Raw genomic sequence first — 18,286 nt, 5'->3', positions numbered from 1 at the left:
TCTAGGCTACGCCGGGATTCTTCTTCGCCCCCCAACTTCGGAGATGGGGAACATGGCTTGCGTCCCCCAAGCGCCCGGCCGCTTCAGATACTCCTTCTCAAGGAAACCCTCCATCAAGAAAGAGTAAGTATCACTTTTGGCCTCCTTCCAGCTCTTCTTTCGCTCTTTTTCGGGAAGTTTTAGGGTGGTTTTTTATATATACAAAGGGTTTCGGCGGCGCGTGTCATTTTTCCCAAGGATTTATATCTACCAAATGTTTGCAGAGTGTGATCCCCGGCGGTGCTCGGATCAAGCTCTACATAGTTTGACTGAAAATTCTTTATTTTAAAAAAAAGAGAGAGAGATTTTTCTTCCACAGAGAGAAGAAGAAGGAGAAGGAGAAGGAGAAGGAGAAGAAGAAGAGGCAGAGGAAGAAGAAGAAGAAGAAGAAGAAGAAGAAGAAGAAGAAGAAGAAGAAGAAGAAGAAGAAGAAGAAGAAGAAGAAGAAGAAGAAGAAGAAGAAGGAGCAGAAGAAGGAGAAGAAGAAGGAGAAGAAGAAGAGGAAGAGGAAGAGGAAGAGGAAGAAGGAGCAGAAGAAGGAGAAGGAGAAGAAGAAGAAGAAGAAGAAGGAGAAGGAGAAGGAGAAGGAGAAGAGGGAGGAGGAGGAGAAGAAGAAGAAGAAGAAGAAGAAGAAGAAGAAGAAGAAGAAGAAGAAGAAGAAGAAGAAGAAGAAGAAGAAGAGGAGGAGGAGGAGGAGGAGGAGGAGGAGGAGGAGGTGGTGAAAAGTTGCTTTATTTTTAATCTGTTCTTTGTTTCTGTCACTTTTGTGGCTTTGCCTTTTGGACAGCGTTAATTTTAGTCGTTTTTTTTTTTAAAGAAGGCTGGGAAATTTTGAGTCCTGCTAACTCAAAATGTACCATAGTGTTCAGGGGGGAAATTATTCCTTTATTAAGTGCTTTTTGTGTTGCCTAAGATGTTCGGTTGTTTTGAACCGTGCTTTTTTTTTTTTGGTAGGGGAAAAAAAACAACAACCCCAGTTCATGCGAAGTTTTGTGGTGAAAGGTCTTTTCTCGGCTTCTAGAGACTGGCTAAAAATACACCTCTTTCTTCCCCAGATCCTTCTAAGTTATTTACAATCCTAAATATTTCCCACGATGGCTAGGAAATTCAGAATTGCATTAGCGGGGTGTGTGTGTGAACGGGGGGTGGGGAGGTCCCCAAAATAAAATCTGTAGAAGATGAAAGATGAAGCATTCCAGAAATCTTGAAAAAGTGTGTGGCTCTTCCCTTCCCTTTTAAGCGGACGGTTTTTGTGTGTGTCTGTGTGCACATCTGCAAAGTTGTACTCTGAATCACCGCCTCAAATCGCTGGACGTTGGGTGGCTTGTAAATGTAATAATTATTGTTTCGTAGTGGATTTTTTTTTTAACTTACCTGCTTTGCACGGCGGCGTGGGAAAAACCTGCATATTCATTGCCAGACCTGACTAATTTAATTGCACTGGGGACTGAGTGAAAGTGGGAAGCCTGGTGCAGTTTTTTTGAAGCTTGTCCACGTCCACTGGTCCCTGTTCTGTCTTGGCAAACATCACACAGTGTCTTTAGATAAAAGTGCCATTTTATTTTTATTTTTTTATTTTTTGCTTTAACAAAAACTAGCTTGGTCCGCTGAACCCCTGCAAAACCTATCAGTTGTCATTAGGCCTTCCTGTTGTTTTGCTCCCCCAGAGAGGTCAGACTACAAATTTCATCGTCCCCAGCTAGCCCAACTCATGGCTAGTATAAAATGGCTAACAGGACATCGAATTTGAACATTATGGATGGTCGAATCTCCACCCACCCCCCTCCAGCTACGCCGAGGGGAGTAAGTGTCAGCTTCAAATTGTTAGACAGCTAAGTAATCAGACACCTGGGCGCTCTCACTCTCTCTCTCTCTCTCTGTGTGTGTGTGTGTGTGTGTAGGCACACCACTGCTTTTAAAGGACAGTACGGATTAGATTTGGCGGTGGGCATTGGAAAATATTTCACCCTCACATGTTCCTGATTGCAAAAATTGTGCAATTCACAGGCTGCATGATTGTGCTAAAAAAAAAATGCACCCGTTTAAATTGCACCCTGCTCACTTGCAAGCCATGGAGGCTTGTTTATTTTTGTGACACTGCCACGATTGAAACGAGGACAGCCCTTGTTTTTTTTTTTTTTTTTGCCAAACTGGCAGTGGGACCTGTTCCCCAAATTTGCTAAAATTACAGACACAGGCAACATGGGAAATTGTTTGTGTGTGTCTGTGTGTGTCAGAATTCCTTTCCCAATCAATTAGTTGGCTGCATTTGTGTTACTTTTGTTTTGTTTGTAAATATTAGATCATCTGTCCCTGTGTTCTTTGGTAAACTGGTTAGGGAAATGACATCATACCGAAAGTTGGCTCATTTTGTTTTGTTAATGTTTTGGTTGTGTAGCTTGAGTTTTTATTCTTTCTGATGGGCTAGGAAAGATTGACACAGACTGATAAGAATCGATTGGAAGCCTGAGGTCTTTTAGATGTGGTCAGCTTCTTGAATCTCAAGATTTAAAATCTTCCCCTGATCTCAAATGAGTGGGAGATAATACTCTTTTTAATCCCGCCACTATCATCTGAAATGGACTCCTACTAAGAACAAAGAGGAGTGCTTAAATATAATTATTCATAATGTTAATAGAAAGCCCATTGCTCTAAATTATACTTGATAATTGCAATGCCTGTTGTGATTTAATAACAGTCTCAGTTCTGGGTTGCCAAAATCTCAGTAACCACTAGGGGACAAAATAAACCAAGGTTTTGCTGCCCCCTAGTGGTCGATGGGATTTAGGCAACCTGGATCTGATCACTGTCAATATGTGGCATGTAGTGTGTTTTTCTCTTTCCCATACTGTAGTAGTTAAAAAATTACACCTTAGAGATAGCATTTTTTGGAAGGACCAAAGACGCCACATCTAGCACCTATGGCGGAATGTGGGCCATATCAAACAAATGTGCCACTTGAAGTTTGCCGTGACACTGATTTTAATGTTGGCAGTTAGAATATGGGGTGAAGCGCCTTTTTATGTTGCTGCTTCTTAGTTATCAGCCTACCTGGTCTGGATTCAGGCATTAAACTACTTCAGGATCTACCTGGTGGGGAGAGCAGTAAGATTTGCCTACAGGAATCTTTATATTTTAGACACAGATTTGCACCAGGCCCATGTTTAGGTTGGGTAAAAACACAGTATAGGCTTAAAGCTGGTTAGTTTTCACTTTAATTGAGGTATATAAGTTGGCCTTGTCGGGTTTTATGTTTGAGCGAGCTGGTACAAATCCAGAATGTAGGTTAATTCAGTAAGAAGGAAACGTATATTATGCAAACTCGGCCTATTACAATGTATGCAATAATTAGGTTATGGTTCTTCCCTGAGACCAATGTCACAACTTTGTCTTAGGACCATCCTTCCTTCCTTCCTTCCTTCCTTCCTTCCTTCCTTCCTTCCTTCCTTCCTTCCTTCCTTCCTTCCTTCCTCAAACTGGCTAGACTTTCTGCAGTTCAACCAGACCATAAAGCAAAGCTGGGGCAATGTTCCTCATTCTCTTTTCCGCATTTTTGACGGCTGGTGAGTTTCAAACATTGATGGTCCTGGTGATAAAATAAATTGCTCTTTCCCCTACGCCTTCCTGATTCCCTTTGTTTGCTGGCCTTGATGTTTTTGTGGCCCTCTTTTATTGCCTTTCAGACAAGAGAGCAAGAAAAAGCTGGCTGGCCTCTTTGGGTTTGAGGCGGAGCAGGAGAGAGATGTGACTTCGGACAAAATTCTTCAATATATTCCTGCAAAGGTAAGTCATTGTGTGGGGAGGGTGTGTCAGTCTCCCCTCCTCCTTCGCCTGCAGTGTGCTGGTCCCTGCCCAATATGGTGCCAATGGAAGGTGGGCTGCTTTAGAATTCAGCACCTATCGTTTCCAGACAGCCTGTGGCAGAGGATGATGGGACCTGTATTTCTTACCATTTGGAGGTCACAAGAATGGGGGAAAACTCTTGCTATGGCCTCAGAGGTATAAACCCTGAAAAACTTGATTGTTTTTACTTCTTGACGACCTCCCCAAAAAACTTTTCTTATCTCCAGTGGCCATTTTTGAAATGTTGGGAAAAGAGAGAGAGGGAGGAAGAGAGAGAAAGAAAGAAAGAAAGAAAGAAAGAAAGAAAGAAAGAAAGAAAGAAAGAAAGAAAGAAAGAAAGAAAGAAGAGAGAGAGAGAGAGAGAGAGAAAAGAGAGAAAGAAAGAAAGAAAAGAGATAGAACGAAAGACAGAAAGAAAAAAGATAGAAAGAGAAAAAGAGAAAGAAAGAGAAAGAAGAAAGAAAAAGAAATGAGAGAAAGAAAGAAAGAAGGAAAGAAAGAAAGAAAAGAAAAGAAAAGTGCACCCATAGACAACTTTCCCCTCCCCTATTTACTGTAATTTCCCAGAGAAAGTGCAGCCCAATTGCTGCCCACACAAGGCGTAGCAGAGGCACAACCTCAGCTCTAATCCTGAAACTATACTTATACAAATGAGCCAGCCTACAATCCGCCTCTTAAAACGAAAATTCAGAACTGAGACCAGCACCCTGCTTCCTGGTTCTCACGCTGGGCTTTTGCCTGGGTGGCGACACAAAATACCTCCTTGCCTGATCTGTAGAGTCAGCGTTCTTTGCCCAAGGCACACACACACACACACACACACACAAAAAACATTTTATGGATTAGTTTGTCTCATTTAATGCCGGGCTGCAGATGAAGCTTTCCCAGCTTGTTAGAAGCAATACATACTGTTATTTTAAAGCAGCGTTTTCCAATCTTTTAAGACGGGTGGACTTCAACTCCCAGAATCCCCCAGCCAAGCTATAGGCAGTTGAAGTCCACCCATCTTAAAGTGGCAAATGACAAAAGACGTGATTAATCCACCATGGCCATTTTACACAACTAACCCAGCAAACCCTTTTGCGTTACCGTTCTTTTGCATTTTAGTATTTGATGCCCAGGGGTCTCAAGTATTGATATTATAGTATTAAGTATTGATATTATAGTCTAGCTAGGCCGCGCTGAGTTTCGCTCATGCGTAACTGATAGATTGTATGCCATATTGTGACTTTAATATAGCTTTTACCTGTTATTTATTATTTTATTTTGGATTATTCTTTTTTACCTGATATTCCTTGAGTGTTTTTAATTTGTTCTGGTCTCTGGTCTTTGACTGTAAGAAACTGACTTGAACTTGAACCCTGCAGTTGTTAAGTAAAATAAGATCGGTAAGCGAATCTGATTTCTCTTATTGACTTGGCTTTTTGGAAGCTGGCTGGGAAGGTCTCAAATGGCGATTACACAACCCCGATACGCAACGTCTGTTGTAAATACAAGCTGGTTGTCAAGTGCCGAAATATTGATTATGTGAGCGTGGGGATGCTGTGATGGGGATCACTCAAAATATAAGTCCCTTTTTTTTTCAGTTCGACTGGCCACTAAACGAATAGTTATAACTTGAGGACTACTTGCATGAAAATTGTATTAGTTTATCAGAATAAAAGTTACAAAGAAATAAAAATAGTGGGAAATGTGAAGGAAAAGGAAAGTGGTGGGGGGAAAGGGGAAAAAGGAAGAAAAAAAAGAGGCATTGATTTTTCCACTCTCTTTAGCCCAGTAGAAGATAATAACATTACAACCTCAACTTTATACTTTTACACAATAATTAATATATTGTGGACTGGACAGCCGTTTGTCTGAAATGGTATAGGGTTTCCTGCCTGAGCAGGGGGTTGGACTAGTTGACCTCCAAAGTCCCTTCCAACTTTATCATTATTATACAGCAGCCATTTCTATAACCACAATAATCAGCAAAGCAAAATCACATCTTGCTTCTTTCCATCACAAGCATAAAAATCAGAAGCGATGTCCAAATTAAAAACAAAATTAAGTATGTTCTTTCCTGTGGGTAAAACAATCAATTTAACTCTCTCTACTTCTTCTCTCTTTTTTTTTTTGCCGTGGGAAAGAATATCTATTTCAATGTATACCTATGAATCTTTATGAACTACCATCATGGATACGAATGCAATTGGCTATACTCTCTCAAATGGCTGGAGAGGAATTTTTTTTTTTTAAAAAAAAAGATATAAAATCTGCAAGGTAAGAAGTTTAAACCTGCAGCTGGTGATTCCCAAACAACCTCGTCTTGATTCGCGCATCCTGAATCAGAAATACTCAGGGGAAACACCCAACAAGCCAACAAACAGTATCTTCCTTTCCTTTGATTATTTATTTATTTCCCCATCTTCTTCATTTATGACGCAACAGCCCCGTCCAAAGGTGACATCCACCTCGCCCGGCCCCCAATTCCCAGTGATTAAGCCCTCCGTCACTATCGCATTCCTTTCCTGGAGTTTAACTTTTAACTTGCCTCACCTTCACACGCCGAACGAAGCCGAACATGTCCCTGCAAATCGCACCTGGTCAGCCCCTAGCTGAGAAAGCCAATTTTGGGAAGAGAAACCAAATGAAAAACACACCACAGTGTGTGTGTGTGTGGGGGGGGGGGAAACCACCCTAGCAGCACGTGCAAATGGAACGAGCTGCCTTCTTTTTTTCTTTTCACCTTGGCTCTGCAAATCCCAGTGAAATGTGATTTTAAAAATCGACAGCGGATTTATTTTCTTGCTTTTGGTGCAGAGAAAGCAAGGAGGAAGATGCTTTGCAAGGTTTGACACACACACACACACACACACACACACACACAGAGACATACCCCAGGGTAGAGAGAGGCCAGGAATGTGGGGCTTGCAATTCCCCCTGGCAGGAAGGGAGGATGGGATTTGTAGTTGCAGGCCTGCTTTGCTGTCCCGCATGGAATAGCGAGAGTGTGTGGGGTGCCCGCTTCAACACAGCCTTCCCCTCTTGATGAGGTCACTGACATGAATTCCTGACTAAGATACCCCTCCAGCGTGAATAATTTGCCATCATTAAAGCTCGCAGGGTGGATAAATAGACCTAACCGATACTGGAAAACCCCTTTTCTATTCTTGGCTCTCCGCTCTGATAATAAAGCGAGGAAATGCTCGGAGGAGGTGAAGCTAAAGTCCTGTTTTCAGGTCTTCTGGCCCAACCAAATCAGGACAGCTTAAATTCTGGGTGGAAAAATTCCCTGCCTCCCTGGACACGTGTGTCGGCTGTGTTTGCTTTGTTGGGATTATTTGCACAAACTACAAATGTTAGGTAGTGTTAAATCAGATGGGTTTTACAGGTTTACGGCCACAGTTGAGCCCAGAGTCTCTGTGGCCAAGGGAGACAGTTGCTAAGTGAGCTTTTGTTCCGTTTTATGACCTTTCTTGCCAGTTGCTAAGTGATCTTTTGTTCCGTTTTACGACCTTTCTTGCCCTCTGTGGTTAACTGCAGGATCCCTGCTGTGGTGGCTAAGTTCGTAACACGGTGGTTAATAGCTGTCTCGCTTAGCAATGGAAAGTTTTGGCCTTGGTTGTGGTTTTAAGGTTTTAAGCATTTACCTGCATTGCAAGGAAGACGGAATAATTTGTTCATAATTCGCCTTCTATATTGGGGTGGGAATTGCCTGGAGTGTTGATTTTGATTTGGGGAAAAAAATATGTCTCTGTGTTCTTTCTAAAATCACAACTGAGGTTGATGAGTCCTTCCCCCCACCCCATCTGTCTCTCTGTCTCTGTCTCTCTCCCTCTCTCTCTCTCTCTGAAAACCTTTAATAGCATGAAATTACTGTGGAAAAATGGCGTTTGAGGTGCCCCATGGCATACCTTGCAGGGCTGCTTTTGGTCTAGGAGACAGAGGTGCCCTCCCCTTCTGCAGGCGTATAAAATCCCACACCAAAGTAGTGTTTTGGCTCAACAACAGGTGAGGTTTCTTTTCAGAATGAGTCATGCTGACCTCATGATCATATGGAAAGAGGCTGGTGTGTGGGTATCGTCCCCCCCCTGCCCCAGTTTGGGGGCACGGCTGGCGTCCTCACAACCAGGAAGCATTTAAAGGAAAAGAACAGCTAAATGGGATTTTTTTTTTAAAAAAAACCACCATAATAATAATAATTAATTCCATCTCTTTCCAGCAAACCCTCAAACTTGTGGGCGAACACGAAATGCAAAATAGAAAATTTACTCGGCAAACCTTTTAATTGGATTTCTGGATTTCGCACCGGGACATAATCCATCATTTCAATCCTGCCCAACCAGGTTTAGTTGAGCTAATAGGATGATGTTGCTTCACGCATTAGCTCAAGCAGGTCTATGCTGAATTTTACCAGCTCGGGAGCCTGGGAACCTGGGCAAGACGAAAGTCTGGTTGCCATTCAAAGGAGAAAAGCTGTCTAATTAAAGGTGGAGGTGTGCCTGTCCTTGATGATGTATTGAAAGGGTGGTGTCAGAGAAAATGGAAGGGGAAGAGAGAGAGAGAGAGAGAGAGAGAGAGAGAGAGAGAGAGAGAGAGAGAGAGAGAGAGAGAGAGAGAGAGAGAGAGAGAGAGAAAGAAGATTCTCAGCCATTCCTTTCCACGTTCCTTCTGCTAGCAAAATCTGGAGTTATTTGCCCGGTGAGGCACCAATGCATTATGCAGGTTGCTAAATGCAACACTGGATGCAAAAGAGGGAGGGGATGAATGACAGGGCATTGAAAAAGCAGCCTTGTTGCCGAATTGTGTGCCTAAGTTTGTACGGAGATTCTCTTGAGTCCCAAAGAATTGCATCCTGTTACAATTCTGCCAGCTACAAAATTTCCTACTTGAAGAGGTGGTCTGTTATACCTCTGTAGGATTCCCTGTTCTGCCTTCTTTTCTTTCAAATTGGCCTTCTTCCCCTATACGGGCAGTTCTCGACTTACGAGAACAGGCATGCTTCCTGCTTTATAGCTGTCCTAGAATTTGGAGACCTGACAGATGCATTTGCAGTCATGTGAACCTTTTAAGTTGGAGCACAGATTGTAATTAAAGGCTTCCTCAAGTAGGGAAAGTGGCACTCACTGTTATAATTAACGGCTTATCCTTTGCAATTAGAAATAAAACTTTTTTTAGGTTAAACGTTTCTAGTGTCTGTGGCTAGCCTACGGGATACGTTCCACTAGCAAGGATTTCCCACAGAGCGTCTTGAAAAAAATAAGGAAAAACCTCATTTTTAGTGATCTGCTCAATGCACATAACAGCTGGATTCCCATATCCCTGAAACTGTATAAAAGTGGTTTTTCTTTCCGTTTGACACACGAAGCCGTGTGTTTTTCTGTGCAGCGAGTACAAAAGGGTGCTTTAAAAAGTTTGGGAAACACCGGCTTAAACCAAGTTTATTTATTTATTTAAAGCATTTATACAGCTGCCCGTCTTATAATAAACTCTGGCCGGCTCCCAGTCAAGAATTAAAGTAATATAAAAAGGACATGAAAACTTTCCTGACAGAACAGTTAATCAGTGGAACTACTTGCCTCCAGAAGTTGTGAATGTTCCAACACTGGGAGTTTTTAAGAGGAGACTGGACAGCCATTTGTCTGAAATGGTATAGGGTTTCCTGCCTGAGCAGGGGGTTGGACTAGATGACCTCCAAGGTCCCTTCCAGCTCTATTCTATTCTATTCTATTCTATTCTATTCTATTCTATTCTATTCTATTCTATTCTATTCTATTCTATTCTATTCTATTCCTTGTAATTCTATTCTATTCTATTCTATTCTATTCTATTCTATTCTATTCTATTCTATTCTATTCTATTCTATTCTATTCTATTCTATTCTATTCCTAATCTCTATTCTATTCTATTCTATTCTATTCTATTCTATTCTATTCTATTCTATTCTATTCTATTCTATTCTATTCTATTCTATTCTATTCTATTCTATTCTATTCTATTCTTATTCTAAATATCTGCTCTGTCTCAAAAAGATGTGCGAACGTGTGAATTTGGACTGCTTTATGCTGCCCAGATGGTGATTTCTCTGCCTGCCACCTGATCACTGCACATTTTTGGCGCTCGGATTTAGTCCATGGCCACGGGGCAAGTCGGCCTTGTGATGGGAAAAGAGTGAAGACAGCTGGGAGAGGCACTTCCCTTGCTAATTATGGGAGGGTTTGTTTTCGGTTATTTTGGGTACGGCTGGAGAAACCAACCCGGTCTGTTTCACTGGAATCAAGGACCGGGGGGGGGGTGGGGTGGGTGGGGGCGAGGGGGAGAGGACAATGAGACATGTGTGTGGCTGAAAGAGACGCCGGAGTTTGTTTCTCTATCTGCAGGCAAAATAAATTTAAAAAACATTCCGAAATCTGTACAGGTAGATCTCAGCTGAGCCCGACATTTCTGTCGCTAAGCAAGAGAGTTGTTAAGTGAGTTTTGTCCCATTTTTACAACCTTTCTTGCCACCGTTGTTAAGTGAATCACTGCGGTTGTTAAGTGAGTCACACGGTCGCTAGGTGAGTCCGGCTTTGCTTGTGAGAAGGTCGCAAAAGGGGATCACTGGGGACGCTGCAAACCAGCACCAGTACATGCCAGTTGCCGAGCATCTGAATTTTGAGCACGTGGTCCTGGGGATGCTGCGACGGTCCTGAGTGTGAAAAACGGTCGTAAGTCACTCTTTTCAGGGCCGCTACACTTCAAGTGGTCACTAAGCCAGCCGTTGTGGGTCAAGGACCAACTGTAAATTGTATATTATCTGCATTAATGAAGCACGACTAAACCTCGGCAAACTTTTTTTTTCTGGAAGATAAAATCTTGGCCATGTAGGACTTTGTAAAGTATGGTTGAGTTTACTTTCCCCCCGCCCCCCATGTTTTTTAAAAAGTAGCAGGTTAGGTAGAATCCCCTGTTCCATTTCAGACAAACGGTTGTTCAATCTCTTCTTTAAAACTTCCAGTGTTGGAGCATTCACAACTTCCGGAGGCAAGTTGTTCCACTGATTGTTTTAACTGTCAGGAAGTTTCTCCTTAGTTCCAGGTTGCTTCTCTCCTTGGTTAGTTTCCATCCCTTGCCTGCTTTTGGCTGCTTTGCAGAATTGGCTGATCACCTCTTCTTTGGGTAAAAGGTAAAGGTAAAGGTTCCCCCGCACGTGCGTGCTAGTCGTTTCCGACTCTAGGGGCCGGTGCTCATCTCCGTTTCAAAGCCGAAGAGCCAGCGCTTGTCCGAGGACGTCTCCCTGGTCATGTGGCCGGCATGACTAGACGCCAAAGGCGCACGGAACGCTGTTCCCTTCCCACCGGAGCGGTCCCTGTTTTTCTACTCGCATTTTTACGTGCTTTCAAACTGCTAGGTTGGCAGGAGCTGGGACGCGTAACAGGTGCTCACTCTGCTCCGCGGCACTCGGGATTCGACCCGCCAAACTGCCAACCTTCTGATCGACAAGCTCAGCGTCCTAACCCACTGAGCCACCATGTCCCATGAGCCACCACTTCCCTTCTTTGGGGCAGCCCCTCAAATGTTGGAAGACTACTATTGTGTCACCCCTAATCCTTCTTTTCACTAGACTAGACCTATCCAATTCCTGCAATCGTTCTTCCTATGTTTTAGCCTCCAGCCCCCTAATTATCTTTTGTTGCTCTTGCGCTGGGCTTCAGATCAGTGGAAACGCTCTGGATGCAATCCAGGGTCCATTAATTCAACTCAGTTCCCAGTGATATCAGTACATTTTTTCCGTACATTTTTCGGGCTGGGATTTAAACTTTCCCAGCTGAGATAAACGGGTTGGAGGGCTTCACCGTTTAATCAAGAAGGCCGAAGTTTAAAAAGTTGTGGCTTAAGAATGCAGCAGGCCTGATGCTTAACTCAACCTCCCTTCAGCCTATCTTATCTCTGAAAACAAAACAAAAAAAGAAGTATTTTTTTTCTTTGCCCCAGGATGTTAGGATACACCTTAATGAGGACATAAAGAATTTAGCCTGGGAAGGAGCTTTCTTATATCAAGCGATGTTGATCTGAAGCATAAAATTGCTGCAGGAATTAAGCAGAAAAAACTGGCATTGGGGGGGGGGGGAAACTAAACAACAGAGGTTTGGGAGAAACATTTTTTGCAGAGATACGGAAGCATAAACAAATAGGTGAATGTTATAGGCTTTCTAACAATGTTTATAGTGTGTGTGTGGGGGGGGGGAATCAAAACTGCCCACAACTAAAAGCAGCTGAGTTTGCAAAATTACTTGGTGTGCATTTGAAGGTCTCTTATGAGGACTAATTTTGACTCTTCCTGGGCCGGTAACTTTTCATTTAGAGTGAAATTAAGAGAGTGAGTCTAATTAATCCCAATAAAGTAGAGACTAAAGCTATTGTTGAGGAGCCAACCACTGAACGGTTGGGCGAATGGCGTTATAAAAATCTTAAAATCTTCAGCTGGCAGGGAGATCCATCAACGAATGCTTTTCCCGTGGACATCTGACCTTTTGGGAACGGCATCTCTCGGCTGAATTTAGAGTTGCCAACATTTTGATCTTGGAAAAATGGCCTTTGGGCGGTGTGAATCTGGGCAGGAAGAGAAGAGTTTCTGTCAGAAGGGCTTTTGGGGAAAAGAGATGCGTCTCTGCCCTTTGGTCTTTGGATAAAAGAAATGGCGTTTTAAGCCAGGGAAATTGTGCAAAGAGGGGTAATATTTCCCTTTGGATTATCTTGGTAATGCTGATGATAAGAAGTACAGTATATTGAGTGTGTGTGTGTGTGTGTGTGTGTGTGTGTACATAGACAGACAAACACACACATACACACACACACACATACAAACACCCATATATATTCCCTTGATACTAGTGTGACAAGTCCATTTGTTGTGGGAAGCCTCCTTCCTTCCTTCCTTCCTTCCTTCCTTCCTTCCTTCCTTCCTTCCTTCCTTCCTTCCTTCCTTCCTTCCTTCCTTCCTTCCTTCCCTTTTCTAAGAGGATTTTTCTTTTTTGGCACAGAACTTTGTCAGCCAAGAGAATGAAAAGGAGAATTTTGACCAGCGGTTCCCCAGCCTATTCAAGAAAGGACGGAGGAGAACGGTGGTCCGGAATCTGGGAAAAATAATCCACTACTCCAAACTCAAATTTCAGTTTCAGCACGGCCAGGTGAAAACCCCTTTCAAGTGTTTGACGCTTCTGAAGGCTTCTGGGTCAGCGCGTTCGGTACCCATTGTTTTCTTCTGCTTTTTAATGTCCTTCAGTTGTTCGTCTTTGTCCTGCGCAAGCACCCCGAAGATCGACTCAAATGAATAAAAAGGTTTCCATGTCTTTTCTTTGACAGGAAGCAAATGACTGCTATCTGGAGCTTTTTGAAAAATTCCTCTATTTTCAGTCCCTTGGCCCCAATGGACACAAGTATCAGGTAAATGAGGATTTGATTAGAAACAACAGCCACGTCTTGTTTCCCCCGTTCCATTCTTAGCATTTCCAGGCACATCGTGGAAATTTTACCATTACAAAACCCCCAAAACAGTCAGTTTCTCCTCCCTCTCTCTCTCTCTCTCTCTCTCTCTCTCTCTCTCTCTCTCTCTCTCTCTTTTATCCTGGTGATTCTCAGTACTGGATCCCCATTTGGCTGAGTTCTGCTCCCTTGCTGTCTCTTTCTTGATCCAAATTTACCTCTCTTTCCAAAATGTGCTTGCCAATTCCTCCTTAAAGGTGTGTAACCCAAGATCAGACAGGGTGAAAAACAGCTGCAGTTTCATTGCCTGTGAATCATTGAATGACACAGGCTATATGATGAAATGTTTCTGTTGTTGACGCTTTGCTAGGGTAGTTTTGAAAGTTAAATTTTAACACTTCCGCAGCCTCTTGGCTGCGTGTTTCCCCCGTGCGTGGGGTCCCCATCCACCCATTTTAGAAAAAAAAACCTGCCCACTCGGATGCCTTCTCCTCTTAAGTCGGATCCACCCTTAGATAAAGTCTGAGGTTCTTTTCATTGCCATTAAACTATAGCTTGATATCCAGACATGAAGAGTGCCTTAACCGAGATTGGACAAGGGGGAATGAGGTTAACAACTGCCTTTTTATTCTCCTGCAGGGTTTGCTACTCCTGACAGAACTGCAGGTGGCCAAAGTGGAAAATGAAAACGGAATTCAAGAAGATCTGCACGCTTTTCAAATTACAGGTGAGGGAAAACTCTCAGCTGAGGCTCAGAGAAATCTGAGTCCGAAGCAGGAAGGTAATTTGAAAAAAAAACATCTCAGGTAGTCCTCATGACCACGATTGCGGCTAGAATTCCCATTGCGGTTTTGAGCGAGTCACGCCTCAATTTGCGATGGTTGCTAAGCAGATCGCTGCAGCTGCTAAGTGACCTTTGACAGTCATTAAGTCAATCCAGCTTTCCCCATTGACTTTGTTCGCCGGAAGCCTGCTGGGATGGTCGCAAACGATGGAATGCTACAACTATGATCAATACATGTTGGTTGACAAATTGCCTGACTTTTGATCACGGGACGGACTGCGAAAATCGTAAGCGTGAGAATTGGTCAGGTCACTTTTTTCCAGTGCTGTTGTAACTTGGAAATGTCGCTGAACAAATGGTTCTAAGTCGGGGACTAGATGTATAAGATGACTGTAGCCTTATAATAAAAATAATACAGGTGGCCCTCGACTTACAACTATTTGTATAGTGATGGTTCAAAGTTATAACAGCCCTGGGGGAGGGGGAAAGTGACTTATGGTGGTTTCCCACACTTACGACCGTCGCAGCATCCCCAGGGTCACATGATCAAAATTCAGACACTGGGCAACTGGCATGTAGTTAGGACGGTTGCAGGGTCCCCTTTTGTGACCTTCTGACAAGCAAAGGCAATTGAGAAGGCGGATTCGCTAACAACCGTGTGTCTGACTTAATCATTGCAGCGATTCACTTAACACCTGTGTCAAGGAAGGTCTCAAAATGGAGCAAAACTCACTTATGAGCTGCCTTGCTTAGCAAACTTGAACTTAGTTGTGGTCGTATGTCAAGGACTACCTGTGTTAGCCATTCATAGCTTCGGTGTCTGGTCTGGACTACCGCAAAGGGCTGGCCTTAATCTCCTTCCTGTTGCTCACAGCCCAGAATAAGTCTGAATTCTGTTGCGTGTCCTTCACAGGCCACAGATATTGTAAGGCGGCCCTCATGCCTCTTGCAGCCTTCCCTTCTGCATCTAACCATGCTTAGGTCCTTCAGCCACTCATCCTAGGACCTGGTTTCCATGCTGGTCCTCAAATATCTGAGCGTCATCTGTCGTTTTAGTTTTCATCTGGCCCAGAAGCAGGTAGGCAGCAAGACACGTAAGCAAACGCCACTCACAGGTGTTCAACAGCATCCACAATCTTTATCAATCCTCTACGTCACGCCCATTGAACTATCGTTCACAGTAGAAGAAGAAGAAGAAGAAGCCCTGCTCTCACTATGACTAAGATGTCGGTCTTATTCTCCCAGAAAACATTTTCCACCAAGGGTCATGACTCAGGAGAAGGGGAAGCACAGAGAGAGAGAAAGAGGGGAATTTACAGACCAAAATAACCGCTGAGCTTACAGTGGGTCCTTACTTGAAAAGGAGAGTGGAGGTCATGGACTTGGTTCTCAGATGAAGAGCGTGTTTGGAAACAGGAGCCCGTGCTTCGTAACTGTGGGGGAATCTTCAATCCCTTTCAGGGGGAAAAAGACTAGCAAAATTCTGAATTTGCTCTGCACTTTATTTAGGTTTTAAGATGGAAAGATTCTTGTTCAAGCGTCCTTTGGAACGCTTCCTATCCCTCTTACTGCCCATTCTCTAGTCAATTTCACATCAGGGCGTGTCAATTTCAAAATTCCTTCCAGAACTGGTAGGGAAAAAAAAACAACCCTGGTTTTTGATTTACCTGTTGTCGTTTTTGTTTTCTCCAACTGGTGGATTTTATCAATTCTATCAGCACTGCCCATTCGCAAGTATTCTCAAAGCAGCCTCCAAAGAGGGCTCAAAATCTACACCGAAAAGGCAATAGTAAAACATCAAAATAATAACCCTTCCGGGGAAGATAAAAGGTTTTTTTTAAAAAAAAAATATCAGCGTTTTAAGTCCTGCTTAAAAGCAGAGTTGGGACTGTCAAACTGAGCCAGCATCTTGCTTTAATATATTGCAGTGAGTAATACCACTAGAGAATCAGTTGTTTTGCTAACATCCACAGCAAGTCTGCTTTGCTCGTTTATTGCTCCTGAATGACTGAATGACTGTTACGATATTTAACAGGGCGCAGCTCGATAAGGGTGCTGGCCCGTGCATTGAGAAAGTGGGTGTGGGCAACCCAGGCTAAGACCGGAAAACCTGAACTCTAAACTGGGACTGTTGCCACTCCTTATCTCTGTTTATTTCTCAATCTTTCCCGACCAGATTATTTTGTGCTCTTTTTGAACCATCTTCAATGCAGATTAGCTTTAAATCATCAACATCTCTCTCTCTCTCTCTCTCTCTCTCTCTCTCTCTCTCTCTCTCTCTCTCTCTCTCTGTGTGTGTGTGTGTGTGTGTGTGTGTGTGTGTGTGGCTATGAAGATGAAGAAATGATCTTAAGTAGAGTAGAGTAGAGTAGAGTAGAGTAGAGTAGAGTAGAATAGAAAATGTGACATGGAATAGAATAGAATAGGAATAAGAAGAATAGAATAGAATAGAATAAAATAGAATAGAATAGAATAGAATAGAATAGAATAGAATAGAATACAGTAGAATAGAATAGAATAGAATAGGAATGGAATAGAATAGAATAGAATAGAATAGAATAGAATAGAATAGAATAGAATAGAATAGAATAGAATAGAATAGAATAGAATTGGAATGGAATGGAATGGAATGGAATGGAATGGAATGGAATAGAATAGAATAGAATAGAATAGAATAGAATAGAATAGAATAGAATAGAATTAATGAATAGAATAGAATAGAATATTCTGCTCAGGGTAGGAAACCCTACACCATTTCAGACAATTGGTTGTCCAATCTCGTGTGGCCTCGTGACAACGTGTTGCCATTAAGTGGGGGCAAAGCAATCCATTTGAACAATGTTTAATGTTTTTTTCTGGAAATCAAAGACAGACTGAATGGGCTATCAAGGGAGAAAACAGCAGAAAAATGAACAGGAGGATGCCGTGTTGTCATGTTTTGCCGCAGTGTCAATTTGTGGGTGCCTCTAACAGGAAATGAGTGGGAAATACATCTCACCTTCCCCTCCCCCCCCCCGCCCCTGTTCTCTGCCTCGGTTTCCCCAAGTTGGCACAACGTGGGAGAAAAGTTTCTCTCTGCTCGTAAACAGGGAAGGCATTTAATTAACTCTCTGCTTGTTACCAAACACAGGGGCAGTGCCAGGCCAAAGTACTCATTCTGCCGATAATGGCTTGTTATGACGGCTTGTGGCAGTCTGGGCTTATCTTGGCAGTCCAAGCGTCATCGTACAGGCCCTTAATTTGTTTGATTAACAGGCAGGGCAGGAAATGATTAGGGTTTGAACTCTAGTCTGAACCCTTGATGGGAACCGGTGCGCAGCTCAGCAGAGTTCCTATGTTTACTATCAGGGCTGGATAAGGAGACCAACAGGTGATCCAGCTAGGAAAAAGCTGACACTGATAGGCATCCTGGCTTCTTGGAAGCTGGGCAGGGATCAACCCTGAAGGAGAATGATAGCTTTTCCCGACAACAGCTCAAAGAACAAACAACCAACCAAGTCAGATAGACGCAAGGCTCTCTGAATATTGATCGATTATTCAGGCAGGAAGTACAGAACAGAAATGACTTACGGAAAAACAGTTGATTCTAGAACAAGCTGTCAATCTGGACTGCCCCACAGTTTTTATTGCTGTTTACTCTTGTCTGTTTGTGGTTGGGAAGAAATGCTAACTATACCCCAGTCGAAGAAATAAAATAGAGGTACGATGAGGAATTTTTCAGTTTTACACCCTTGTTTGGTTTGCTGAATACAGGGACCAAGCAGAACCAAAGAGCTTTGGAGACTGTGAGTAAAATAAACGAAGCTTCAGACAAGGTAGAGTTGTGTCAACACAGAGGAGCTGGATATGGGCAAAACAACTTCAGGGGGTGATAGAATGACAGCTCTGTTTAACTTGGCTAAATCCTTTTGATCTAAAGCCCGAGTCTTTCTTCAACTGCGTCCGCTGAAGCTTTGAACGATCTCTTAGAAAACAAACCGGGAGAGGCCAGCATTTCAGCAGGAAAAGCCTTTCCATTTTTGTCCTGAGGGGCTGGCTTTCTATATGCAGGGAAAGAATTAATAAGAGGAAAGGCTTTGCTCGTCTTCCAGTTGCAGGGACAAGGACTCCCTTTTTGCGACCTTCCTAAGGACAATTGATTTTTTTCCCCCCAGCTATCGGGGTGTGCGCTGA

At 43.0% G+C, this 18,286-nt stretch overlaps 1 protein-coding gene across 1 annotated transcript in view; it reads left to right on the top strand.

Annotated features, from left to right (window-relative positions):
- The window catches only part of PLEKHN1 (pleckstrin homology domain containing N1), a 32,509-nt gene continuing 14,223 nt past the window's right edge, over positions 1–18,286 (top strand). Inside the window, exons 1-5 of the mRNA XM_083375792.1 lie at positions 1–123; positions 3,723–3,822; positions 12,888–13,034; positions 13,210–13,290; positions 13,969–14,056. Of these exons, the coding sequence (XP_083231918.1) occupies positions 44–123; positions 3,723–3,822; positions 12,888–13,034; positions 13,210–13,290; positions 13,969–14,056 (496 nt within the window). The 5' untranslated portion in view covers positions 1–43. The remainder of the gene's footprint in view (positions 124–3,722; positions 3,823–12,887; positions 13,035–13,209; positions 13,291–13,968; positions 14,057–18,286) is intronic.

This window comes from Vipera ursinii (assembly GCF_947247035.1).
Source record: "Vipera ursinii genome assembly, chromosome: 17".
NCBI lineage: Eukaryota > Metazoa > Chordata > Lepidosauria > Squamata > Viperidae > Vipera > Vipera ursinii.
The sequence above is the reverse complement of the archived record's forward strand: the minus strand, read 5'-3'. Positions and strand labels throughout refer to the sequence as shown.